The 13,288-nt window shown below is 45.4% G+C and overlaps 1 protein-coding gene and 1 non-coding gene across 2 annotated transcripts; both read right to left on the minus strand.

Annotated features, from left to right (window-relative positions):
* Nucleotides 1–699: 699 nt before the first annotated feature.
* On the minus strand, nt 700–13,283 carry itpa (inosine triphosphatase (nucleoside triphosphate pyrophosphatase)). Its single transcript, XM_060916073.1, has 8 exons — nt 13,180–13,283; nt 12,934–12,991; nt 5,183–5,247; nt 5,019–5,092; nt 4,897–4,928; nt 4,704–4,816; nt 4,260–4,336; nt 700–992 (listed from the first exon to the last, which is right to left on the minus strand). The coding sequence occupies exons 1-8, from the start codon at nt 13,240–13,242 to the stop codon at nt 863–865; spliced, it is 612 nt and encodes a 203-aa protein (XP_060772056.1). The 5' UTR covers nt 13,243–13,283; the 3' UTR covers nt 700–862.
* LOC132883929 (U1 spliceosomal RNA) lies at nt 5,854–6,021 on the minus strand. The gene has a single exon (XR_009654427.1). It is a non-coding gene; the product is annotated as a U1 spliceosomal RNA (small nuclear RNA).
* Nucleotides 13,284–13,288: the final 5 nt, after the last annotated feature.

Here is a 13,288-nt window from a genome sequence, read left to right on the forward strand (position 1 = left end):
TTAGCACCAGAATCACGAGGCACATCACCAATACTTCAGTGTTAACACATGCGTTTCAGGGTCAAGGTTTTTAAATGGAATTTTTCTGATTTTTTTAAACAAGCACAGACATGGATCTCATCAGATGTTGGATGTCTGGTTAGAACTTGTGTTCAGATCCATCTCACAGAACAAGTTCTTCAGTGTTCAGGTATTTTGTTTTAGTGCCAAAGTTCAATTTGTTTTGTTCTTTTCTTCATCACAGCCTTCTCCATGAAGCGGGCCAACTAAAGGCAACGTGAGGGAAAACTGAAGGGCAAATCAGGGCTGGGGACATTTTATGGTAAAGATTACTGCGCTTACAATACATTAACAGTAAACTTGCTTTTGTTGCTGTGATCGCATAGTAAAAGGCCCTGCTTTATTCGAACAACTCACTTTTTATTCATAAGCAAGAATTTAACAGTAGCAAATAAATCTCGCATTTTCATACACGTCACCAGGATGAAGGAATAAAAGTCTGTGAAACTCGGTTTTTTTCCTTCCAAAATAGCAGCACCAGACCTCAGCTTGAAATTGGAAAATCTGTTTTCGAGCTCTAAACGTTGGCATGTATGACATTATTCCCGTGACATCCATATATTTAATGGCTTTGAGAATGAAAATGCAGACTTTCATATTAAGCAGAAGCACACCAAAAAAAAAAAAAAACCACCAAAGTATTTTTACACCACTTTTTAAAAATTTATTCAAGTTATTGTATGGATTACATTTTAAAACTGTTTTACGAGTCTCATGTTGATAGATGCAGCACGTCACATTGGCCAAACGCTTCATACTGATGGGACAAAGCTGATTTCTGATTGGTCCAACCTGCTCATGATTAGTTGCAGTGTTTGGCACGTTTGGTCTCTGGGGCATCGTTCAGTTTGGAGAAGTGTTCCGACATGGCTGCCAGGGCACGGTACCGGTGAGAGATGCTGTTCTTCACTTCTTTAGGGAGCTCTGCATAACTGCACAGACGAACCAAGTGAAGATTAAGAAACAGACCAGCACAACAGCTCAGTCAGATCAGAACTGATTATTAAAATTCATCACAATCCATAATGACAAGGACAAGTAGCATCTACAGTCGATCAGATCAACTTTAAGTCTGTAAGCACTCAGGTTATGCTAAAAACAAACAACAGTCTAATTATGGAATGCTGTATCTAAGCTGCTTTTACAGTGGTGCTTGAAAGTTTATGAACCTTTTAGAATTTTCTATATTTCTGCATAAATATGACCAAAAACAACATCAGATTTTCACACAAGTCCTAAAAGTAGATAAAGAGAACCCAGTTAAACAAATGAGACAAAAATATTATACTTGGTCATTTATTTATTGAGGAAAATGATCCAATATTACATATCTGTGAGTGGCAAAAGTATGTGAACCTTTGCTTTCAGTATCTGGTGTGACCCCCTTGTGCAGCAATAACTGCAACTAAACGTTTCCGGTAACTGTTGATCATTCTGCATTCCAGCATAAGAACCTTATCCCATCTGTGAAACATGGTGGTGGTAGTGTCATAGTTTGGGCCTGTTTTGCTGCATCTGGGCCAGGACGGCTTGCCATCATTGATGGAACAATGAATTCTGAATTATACCAGCGAATTTTAAAGGAAAATGTCAGGACATCTGTCCATGAACTGAAATATAGAAAATTCTAAAGGGTTCACAAACTTTCAAGCACCACTGTACATGGGAATTTGCACTGGAACAAGTTGCTCCTGGAACAACTACAAATCTAAACACAAGTTGCTTGGGAACAATCTGACACTGGTGGGCGGCACGGTGGTGTAGTGGTTAGCACCGTCTCCTCACAGTTAGAAAATTCTAGGTTCGAGCCCAGTAGCTGGCGAGGGCCTTTCTGTGTGGAGTTTGCATGCTCTCCCTGTGTCTGTGTGGGTTTCCTCCGGGTGCTTCAGTTTCCCCCCACAGTCCAGAGACATGCGGTTAGGTTAACATGGAGCAGACTTAGGCTGAGGTGCCCTTGAGCGAGGCACCTAACCCCCAACTGCTCCCTGGGTGCTGTTAGCACGACTGCTCTAGGTATGTGTGTGTGCTCATTCCTCACGTGTGTTCACTGCTTCAGATGGGTTAAATGCAGAGAGGAATTTCACAAGTGTATGTGCAATGAATAAAGTTGTTGTTCTTTGTAACTTGCTCCACTTTATGAAGTGATGCATCTTGTTCTGGGCACAACTTGTTCTCGCTTACCATCTAAACACAATCGGTGAGAAGTAGGAGGGCTTACACGTGCACAGTAGCGTTTATCTGGGTCTTTTATCATCCGGAAAAGAACGCTTTGTTGCAAAATTCAATGGTCAGTTCTTCTCGAGTGCTTTTCCTTGTCAAACTCATCTCATCTCATTATCTCTAGCCGCTTTATCCTGTTCGACAGGGTCGCAGGCAAGCTGGAGCCTATCCCAGCTGACTACGGGCGAAAGGCGGGGTACACCCTGGACAAGTTGCCAGGTCATCACAGGGCTGACACATAGACACAGACAACCATTCACACTCACATTCACACCTACGGTCAATTTAGAGTCACCAGTTAACCTAACCTGCATGTCTTTGGACTGTGGGGAAAACCGGAGCACCCGGAGGAAACCCACGCGGACACGGGGAGAACATGCAAACTCCACACAGAAAGGCCCTCGCCGGCCCCGGGGCTCGAACCCGGACCTTCTTGCTGTGAGGTGACAGCGCTAACCACTACACCACCGTGCCGCCCTCCTTGTCAAACTTCTCCGCCTTTCTCCGAATAATGGAGTCAAGCGATTCCCAAGCCAGTCGCAGCGATAACTGGACTAAAGGAAAAAAAAAGTGCGTACCCTCATCCAGTTATGGGGAGATGCAGATCATTGTTTGCTTTTTCAATTCAAAATTCATCAAAAAGAGCCAGCTCAAAGAGTAGATTCATTCCAACTCAGAGTGAATCAATCAGTTTTCCAGAAGTGAAATTTGGATTTACCGCCGAATCACTGAGCGTTTAAACAGAAACGAACAGTGAGAGGACAATAAAGCAAGTTAAAAGTTAGGGCGGCACGGTGGTGTAGTGGTTAGCACAGTCACCTCACAGCAAGAAGGTTCCAGGTTCGAACCCAGTGGCCGGCGCAACACTGTGCTTGAAGTGTGCCTTTCAGTGTGGAGTGTGCATGTTCTCCCCGTGTCTGCGTGGGTTTCCTCCGGGTGCTCCGGTTTCCCCCACAGTCCAAAGGCATGCAGTTAGGTTAACGTGGGGTGGCCTTGGGCTGAGGTGCCCTTGAGCAAGGTACCTGACCCCTGACTGCTCCCCGGGTGCTCTGGTGTGGCTGCCCACTGCTCTGAGTGTGCACGCACACACACGTGTGCTCACTGCTTCGGATGGGTTAAATGCAGAGGATGAATTTCACTGTGCCTGAAGTGTGCATGTGACAAATAAAGGTTTCTTCTTCTAGAAAAACAAGATCACTGATTTGCGAACGCGCACTTTTACGTGTCTAACCTCCAGTTTGCCACCGACAGAGAGTGAGCACGTAAACACGAAATAAAGTGGGTGCAACTTGTTCCTGCTGCACAATAGAGTGGATGTTTCATACAGTCGCATATAGTATTCATGCTGATAAAGTTGAAATGAGGCTTTATTGCATCTTTATAATCCACAGAATCACATCCTTTCTGTAAAAACAAACAGGAACTGCATTTTATTATAAATTTAAAAAAAAAAAAAAAAAAAAAAAAAAAAAAACTGTTGCCATTTCAGGCGGCACGGTGGTGTAGTGGTTAGCGCTGTCGCCTCACAGCAAGGTGGTCCTGGGTTCGAGCCCAGCGGCCAGCGAGGGCCTTTCTGTGTGGAGTTTGCATGTTCTCCCCGTGTCCGCGTAGGTTTCCTCCGGGTGCTCCGGTTTCCCCCACAGTCCAAAGACATGCAGGTTAGGTTAACTGGTGACTCTAAATTGAGCGTAGGTGTGAATGTGAGTGTGAATGGTTGTCTGTGTCTGTGTGTCAGCCCTGTGATGACCTGGCGACTTGTCCAGGGTGTACCCCGCCTTTCGCCCGTAGTCAGCTTGGATAGGCTCCAGCTTGCCTGCGACCCTGTAGAAGGATAAAGCGGCTAGAGATAATGAGATGAGATGAGATGTTGCCATTTCAAGTTGTAAGCATGCGAGAACCATGTTTTTAGTGTTATTGAAGAGTTGTGTAACATCGCCCTCTTTCGGTGAAATGCAGAAATTACAACGTGATTCACTCACGTTTTATCAAAGCCATCAGGCTGGAAACAGGGATCCCATCCAAAGTCTCTGGGGCCTCTGGGCTCTACAATCCTGCCCTATACAACAGAAGAACCTGTTTAATTATTAAACATATACACATTTCTATGAAAAAGGGGTTATCTAAACCCAAGAGAGTTCTTTAGTTTTCTCAGAAATGCTACACAGGAAGATTTTCCATTTCAGATAGATAGAACCGTGAACTATCCAAAACTGCTTTAAGAATCATTTGTCTAAGAATACATGCACACTTTGGTGATATGCTTTATCCACATAAATTGTTTTACGGAGAAAGAAACAATACAATTTAGAGGTTGTACTTCATCTGTGTTGCTTGTATATGTGATATTTAACACATTTTACATGTTTTCCTTGGTGTACTGGGACAGTGTTATTATGTTCTGTGTATGTAAACCTGGTACTAACTTCAGTCATTCCTCTGAAGAGTTGAACAGGTTTTTCTTTGCCAGGAGAAAAAGCGAACGTGCATAGAGCCCAGGCTGATTTATCTTCAAAACCTGCTAAAAGCTTGTACAATCCTGACAACAGAAACCAAATCAACACATTAGGTCTTAAAAAGGATGAATTTATGCATCTACAAATAACAACAAGGTCTTACCCTCTGGCTTCAGTTTATCCAGAAACCATTTTCTAAAGGAAACACCAAGAAATGTGTTTGTTATTAAAATGCTGATCCGACATCAAGAAGTCTGCTGACGTACAAGACACGTCTTTGCTTACATGTACGGCCCTGGTAGACCTCCGAGTGCCTTGAAACACAAGCACGTGTCCTCTACGATCACCGGCCCGTCTACCTTTACAAGAAAAGCATGAAAGTAAAGGCACCTTTACAAATATTCCTCCAAAGTAAGGATGCAGAATGAAATACAGTGTAGTTCCCAAACCTGTCTTGCTGCCTCTTTACACTTCTGTACAGAGATCTCATCAGGTTCTCCTTGGTATTCAGGCACTGTAAATCAAGCCATACTCTCAGAACATGCACTATGTGGCCAAACTTTTGTAGATACCTGACCATCACAGCCATACATGGTTCCTTATAAAACTGCTGCCCCTGTAGAATTACTATTTCCCTTCCCTGGAACTCCAAGGCTCAAACCTGTTTCAGTATGACAATGCCATACTGTGCACAAAGTGGAGCTCTATGAAGACATGGCTTACCAAGTTTGGAGTGGAAGAAAGAAAAGAAAAGAAAGCACAACTTTATTCATCACACACTTGTGAAATTCCTCTCTGCATTTAACCCATCTGAAGCAGTGAAAACACACGTGAGCAATGAGCACACACGTACCCAGAGCAGTGGGCAGCCATGCTAACAGCACCTGGAGAGCAGTTGGGAGTTAGGTGCCTCACTCAAGGGCACCTCAGCCCAAGGCCGTCCCATATTAACCTAACCGCATGTCTTTGGACTGTGGGGGAAACCGGAGCAAACCCATGCAGACAACATGCAAACTCCACACAGAAAGGCCCTCGCTGGCCGCTGGGCTCGAACCCAGAACTTTCTGACCGCGAGGCAACCGTGCTAACCACTTACACCACCGTGCCGCCCAAAACGCAAAAGGGGAGAGCATGAATACAGTCTCCCACTATCAGAAATTAGCTATGCAGTTGAGATTCCTGCATTTAAGGAATTCACAAAGGTCAGCACAGCCTGAGTGCAACTGCTGGGCCTCACTTTGGGCAAACCACCTTCTTGATCACGGTGTTGCCCCTGGCAGGTAAGAAGAGGTCTCGGATGAAGTGGCCTGCACAGATCTCAGACCTCAACCCTACTTTGGGATGAACTGGAACACTAACTGCACCTCTTCACCAACATCAGTGTCTGATCTTTCTAATGCTCTTGTAGCTGAAGGATCACAAATCCCCTCAGCCACGCTCCAAAATCTAGTGGAAAGCCTTTGCAGAAGAGTGGAGGTTATTATAACATCTAGAAGGGGACTACATCTGGAATGGGATGTTAAAGAAGCACATACAGATGTGATGATCACGTGTCCACAAACCTTTGGCCATATACAGTTGTGCTCATAAGTTTACATACCCTGGCAGAATTTTTGCTTTCTTGGCCTTTTTTCAGAGAATATGAATGATAACACAAACACTTTTTCCCCACTCATGGTTAGTGGTTGGGTGAAGCCATTTATTGATAACTGTTTTCTATTTTTAAATCATAATGACAACAAAAAACATCCAAATGACCCTGATCAAAAGTTTACATACCCCAGTTCTTAATACCGTGTATTGCCCCCTCTAACATCAATGACAGCCTGAAGTCTTTTGTGGTAGTTGTGGATGAGGCTCTTTATTTTCTCAGATGGTAAAGCTGCCCATTCTTCTTGGCAAAAAGCCTCCAGTTCCTGCAAATTCCTGGGCTGTCTTGCATGAACTGCGCGCTTGAGATCTCCCCAGAGTGGCTCAATGATATTGAGGTCAGGAGACTGAGATGGCCACTCCAGAACATTCACTTTGTTCTGCTGTAGCCAATGACAGGTCGACTTGGCCTTGTGTTTTGGATCGTTGTCATGTTGGAACGTCCAAGTACGTCCCATGCGCAGCTTCCGGGCTGATGAGTGCAAATTTGCCTCCAGTATTTGCTGATAACGTGCTGCATTCATCTTTCCTTCAACTTTGACCAAGTTTCCTGTGCCTTTGTAGCTCACACATCCCCAAAACATCAGTGATCCACCTCCGTGCTTTACAGTAGGAATGGTGCTCCTTTCATCATAGGCCTTGTTGACACCTCTCCAAATGTAACGTTTATGGTTGTGGCCAAAAAGTTCAATTTTGGTCTCATCACTCCAAATTACCTTGTTCCAGAAGTTTTGAGGCTTGTCTCTGTGCTGTTTGGCGTAAATTGTTGTTGGTCTACCTGACCGTGGTTTGGTTTTAACAGAGCCCCTGATTTTCCATTTGTTAATCACAGTTTGAACACTGCTGACTGGCATTATCAATTCCGTGGATGTCTTTTTGTATCCCTTTCCTGTTTTATACAGTTCAACTACCTTTTCCCGTAGATCCGTTGACAATTATTTTGCTTTCCCCATGACTCAGAATCCAGAAACCTCAGTGGCTGGATGAAAGATGCAAGAGTCTGTCTGGATCCCAGAGTCTGTCTGGATCCCAGAAACTCACTCAGCTTTTATGCACACACACTGATTACAAACAAACAGATCACAGGTGAGGATGTTACCTTTAGGCCCTGTTTACATTATTTCGAATCAGCGGATCATCAGATTAACGTTTTTAAAACGATTCGCGTGCACACAGCAACGCCAATACACGGATACGCTAATCACATGACTAATTAGACGGCACGTCACATGATCCCAGTGCATATCGGGCATGCGCAAGTCACTCACCACTTGCAAGTGGAAGGATGGCAAGCGAACACCTTCTCCAGCAAATAAACACACCTGGCTGTGATGTTCATGTTCTCACTGAGTTTAAGCGCCTGAAGGAGGTTGAAATGTGTAAATAAACCTCAGTGCGGCTCAGCGCTTCCTCCTGCGCTCCAAATCACTCCGCCCTGAACAGCGAGTGCCCTCTGGAGGGTGCGCACTCTGGCCCTGCGTAGCTCACAGAGCGCGCGAGTGAAGCGCACGAGCAGTGATTCGGGACTGAGCCGCTGTGTGTGAGATCCCAACGCCAGCGAATCAGGAAGGTGGATGTCACAGTGACGTTGTCCAATGACGATGTCAGCTAGAGCTCAGCACAGCGTATCCGCGTATCCTCAATGTTTACACAGCACCGGACCAGACACGAACTGGATTGAATATGTGGGCTCTGGCGGATTCCCGTTTCCCGGCGTTTTAACGTGAACGGACAGTGCATCCGCGAAGAAAACGAGACAGCTACGGTCTAATGTAAACTTGGCCTTAGTAGCCATTCAAACCCATTTGTGTCAACTTCTGTGCATGTTATCAGGCCAAAATCACCAGGGTATGTGAACTTTTGATCAGGGTCATTTGGGTAGTTTCTGTTGTCATTATGATTTAAAAAGAGAAAAACACAGTCATTTGACAATAAATGGTTTCACCCAACCACTAAGCATGAGTGGAAAAGATGTTTTTGTGTTATTCTAATTCTCTGAAAAATGGTCAAAGAATCATAGATTCTGCCAGGGTATGTAAACTTATGAGCAACAACTGTATACAGGTGCTGGTCATATAATTAGAATATGATGAAAAAGTTGATTTATTTCAGTAATTCCATTCAAAAAGTGAAACTCGTCTCGTCTCGTCTTCTTCCGCTTTATCCGGGACCGGGTCGCGGAGGCAGCAGTCTAAGCAGGGAAGCCCAAACTTCCCTTTCCCCAGACACCTCGGCCAGCTCCTCGGGAAGAACACCGAGGCGTTCCCAGGCCAGCCGAGAGACATAGTCCCTCCAGCGTGTCCTGGGTCTTCCCCGGGGCCTCCTCCCGGGGGGACATGCCTGGAACACCTCCCCAGGGAGGCGTCCAGGAGGCATCCGAAAAAGATGCCCGAGCCACCTCGGCTGATTCCTCTCGATGTGGAGCAGCAGCGGCTCTACTCCGAGCTCCTCCCGAGTGACTGTGCTTCTCACCCTATCTCTAAGGGAGCGCCCAGCCACCCTGCGAAGGAAACTCATTTCGGCCGCTTGTATCCGCGATCTTGTCCTTTCGGTCATTACCCAAAGCTCATGACCATAGGTGAGAGTCGGAACGTAGATCGACCGGTAAATTGAGAGCTTCGCCTTTTGGCTCAGCTCCTTCTTCACCACAACGGACCGGTAAAGCGACCGCATCACTGCGGAGGCTGCACCGATCCGCCTGTCGATCTCACGCTCCATCCTTCCCTCACTCGTGAACAAGATCCCAAGATACTTAAACTCCTCCACTTGAGGCAGAACTTCTCCACCAACCTGGAGAGGGCAAGCCACCCTTTTCCGGTCGAGAACCATGGCCTCGGACTTGGAGGTGCTGATTCTCATCCCAGCCGCTTCACACTCGACTGCAAACCGCCCCAGTGCATGCTGAAGGTCCTGGTTTGAAGAAGCCAACAGGACAACATCATCCGCAAAAAGCAGAGATGAAATCCTGTGGTTCCCAAACAGGATTCCTTCTGGCCCCTGGCTGCGCCTAGAAATTCTGTCCATAAAAATTATGAACAGAACCGGTGACAAAGGGCAGCCCTGCCGGAGTCCAACATGCACTGGGAACAGGTCTGACTTACTGCCGGCAATGCGAACCAGACTCCTGCTCCGTTCGTACAGGGACCGGACAGCCCTTAGCAAAGAGCCCCGAACCCCATACTCCCGAAGCACCCCCCACAGAATACTACGGGGGACACGGTCGAATGCCTTCTCCAGATCCACAAAGCACATGTGGACTGGTTGGGCAAACTCCCATGAACCCTCGAGCACCCTATGAAGGGTATAGAGCTGGTCCAGTGTTCCACGACCAGGACGAAAACCGCATTGTTCCTCCTGGATCCTAGGTTCGACTATTGGTCGAATTCTCCTCTCCAGTACCCTGGAGTAAACCTTCCCTGGGAGGCTGAGAAGTGTGATTCCCCTATAATTGGGGCACACTCTCCGGTCCCCTTTCTTAAAAAGAGGGACCACCACCCCAGTCTGCCACTCCAGAGGCACTGTCCCTGACCGCCACGCGATGTTGCAGAGGCGTGTCAACCAAGACAGCCCCACAACATCCAGAGACTTGAGATACTCAGGGCGGATCTCATCCACCCCCGGTGCCTTGCCACCGAGGAGCTTGCAAACCACCTCAGTGACTTCGGCTTGGGTAATGGACGAGTCCACCTCTGAGTCATCAGCCTCAGTGGAAGACATGACGGTGGGATTGAGGAGATCCTCAAAGTATTCCTTCCACCGCCCGACAATGTCCCCAGTCGAGGTCAACAGCTCCCCACCCGCACTGTAAACAGTGTTGGCAGAGTACTGCTTCCCCCTCCTGAGGCGCCGGACGGTTTGCCAGAATTTCTTCGAGGCCGACCGATAGTCCTTCTCCATGGCCTCCCCGAACTCCTCCCAGTTCCGAGTTTTTGCGGAGGCAAAAGTGAAACTTGTATATTATATTCATTCATTACACACAGACTGATATATTTCAAGTGTTTATTTCTTTTAATTTTGATGATTATAACTGTCAACTAATGAAAATCCCAAATTCAGTATCATAGAAATTAGAATATTACTTAAGACCAATACAAAAAAAAGGATTTTTAGAAGAAATGTTGGCCAACTGAAAAGTATGAACATGAAAAGTATGAGCATGTACAGCACTCAATACTTAGTTGGGGCTCCTTTTGCCTGAATTACTGCAGCAATGCGGCGTGGCATGGAGTCGATCAGTCTGTGGCACTGCTCAGGTGTTATGAGAGCCCAGGTTGCTCTGATAGTGGCCTTCAGCTCTTCTGCATTGTTCGTTCTGGCGTATTGCATCTTCCTCTTCACAATACCCCATAGATTTTCTATGGGGTTAAGGTCAGGCGAGTTTGCTGGCCAATTAAGAACAGGGATACCATGGTCCTTAAACCAGGTACTGGTAGCTTTGGCACTGTGTGCAGGTGCCAAGTCCTGTTGGAAAATGAAATCTGCATCTCCATAAAGCTGGTCAGCAGCAGGAAGCATGAAGTGCTCTAAGACTTCCTGGTAGACGGCTGCGTTGACCTTGGACCTCAGAAAACACAGTGGACCAACACCAGCAGATGACACGGCACCCCAAACCATCACTGACTGTGGAAACTTTACACTGGACCTCAAGCAATGTGGATTCTGAGCCTCTCCTCTCTTCCTCCAGACTCTGGGACCTTGATTTCCAAAGGAAATGCAAAATTTACTTTCATCAGAAAACATAACTTTGGACCACTCAGCAGCAGTCCAGTCCTTTTTGTCTTTAGCCCAGGCGAGACGCTTCTGACAGTGTCTCTTGTTCAAGAGTGGCTTGACACAAGGAATGCGACAGCTGAAACCCATGTCTTGCATACGTCTGTGCGTGGCGGTTCTTGAAGCACTGACTCCAGCTGCAGTCCACTCTTTGTGAATCTCCCCCACATTTTTGAATGGGTTTTGTTTCACAATCCTCTCCAGGGTGCGGTTATCCCTATTGCTTGTACACTTTTTTCTACCACATCTTTTCCTTCCCTTCGCCTCTCTATTAATGTGCTTGGACACAGAGCTCTGTGAACAGCCAGCCTCTTTAGCAATGACCTTTTGTGTCTTGCCCTCCTTGCGCAAGGTGTCAATGGTCGTCTTTTGGACAACTGTCAAGTCCGCAGTCTTCCCCATGATTGTGTCACCTACAGAACTAGACTGAGAGACCATTTAAAGGCCTTTGCAAGGGTTTTGAGTTAATTAGCTGATTAGAGTGCGGCACCAGGTGTCTTCAATATTGAACCTTTTCACAATATTCTAATTTTCTGAGATACTGAATTTGGGGTTTTCATTAGTTGTCAGTTATAATCATCAAAATTAAAAGAAATAAACACTTGAAATATACCAGTCTGTGTGTAATGAATGAATGGATGAATGAATGAATATAATATACAAGTTTCACTTTTTGAATGGAATTACTGAAATAAATCAACTCTTGAACAAGAGACAGCGTCAGAAGCGTCTCGCCTGGGCTAAAGACAAAAAGGACTGGACTGCTGCTGAGTGGTCCAAAGTTATGTTCTCTGATGAAAGTAAATTTTGCATTTCCTTTGGAAATCAAGGTCCCAGAGTCTGGAGGAAGAGAGGAGAGGCACAGAATCCACATTGCTTGAGGTCCAGTGTAAAGTTTCCACAGTCAGTAATGGTTTGGGGTGCCGTGTCATCTGCTGGTGTTTAAAGGCCTTTGCAAGGGTCTCTCAGTCTAGTTCTGTAGGTGACACAATCATGGGGAAGACTGCGGACTTGACAGTGTGTTTTCTGAGGTCCAAGATCAACGCAGCCGTCTACCAGGAAGTTTTAGAGCACTTCATGCTTCCTGCTGCTGACCAGCTTTATGGAGATACAGATTTCATTTTCCAACAGGACTTGGCACCTGCACACAGTGCCAAAGCTACCAGTACCTGGTTTAAGAACCATGGTATCCCTGTTCTTAATTAGCCAGCAAACTCGCCTGACCTTAACCCCATAGAAAATCTATGGGGTATTGTGAAGAGGAAGATGCGATACGCCAGACCCAACAATGCAGAAGAGCTGAAGGCCACTATCAGAGCAACCTGGGCTCTCATAACACCTGAGCAGTGCCACAGACTGATCGACTCCATGCCACGCCGCATTGCTGCAGTAATTCAGGCAAAAGGAGCCCCAACTAAGTATTGAGTGCTGTACATGCTCATACTTTTCATGTTCATACTTTTCAGTTGGCCAACATTTCTTCTAAAAATCCTTTTTTTTGTATTGGTCTTAAGTAATATTCTAATTTTCTGAGATACTGAATTTGGGATTTTCATTAGTTGTCAGTTATAATCATTAAAATTAAAATAAATAAACACTTGAAATATATCAATCAGTCTGTGTGTAATGAATGAATGAATGAATGAATGAATATAATATACAAGTTTCACTTTTTGAATGGAATTACTGAAATAAATCAACTTTTTCATCATATTCTAATTATATGACCTGTAGTGTACATCTCAGTGACAGATGTCCACATGCTCCAGTACATACTTACAATCAATCTTCTTCGAAATAAGTTGGTAGGGGAATTTGTCACCGAGGATTTGAACAACCTGAACGCAGATTAAAAAAGAAAGAAAGAAAAGAAATTGGACATTTGGACAGATCACCTTTTAGACTGACAGAACAAACAACACCTGCAGAAACATACCAGCTGAACCACATACAATGCATTTATTACCCTAGTACTGACATATAGATATATTTTTTTCTAAAACCACATTTTAATGTATACTCTCACCTCTTCTAATTTTTTCGCATTTCCAGTTACAAACACCACGGATCTTCCAGCCGGTACTGCCATGTTTAATAAACCCAAACCGCCTCGCCGCCATCTGCCTCAGTGACAC

This window comes from Neoarius graeffei, chromosome 3, assembly GCF_027579695.1.
Source record: "Neoarius graeffei isolate fNeoGra1 chromosome 3, fNeoGra1.pri, whole genome shotgun sequence".
Taxonomy (NCBI): domain Eukaryota; kingdom Metazoa; phylum Chordata; class Actinopteri; order Siluriformes; family Ariidae; genus Neoarius; species Neoarius graeffei.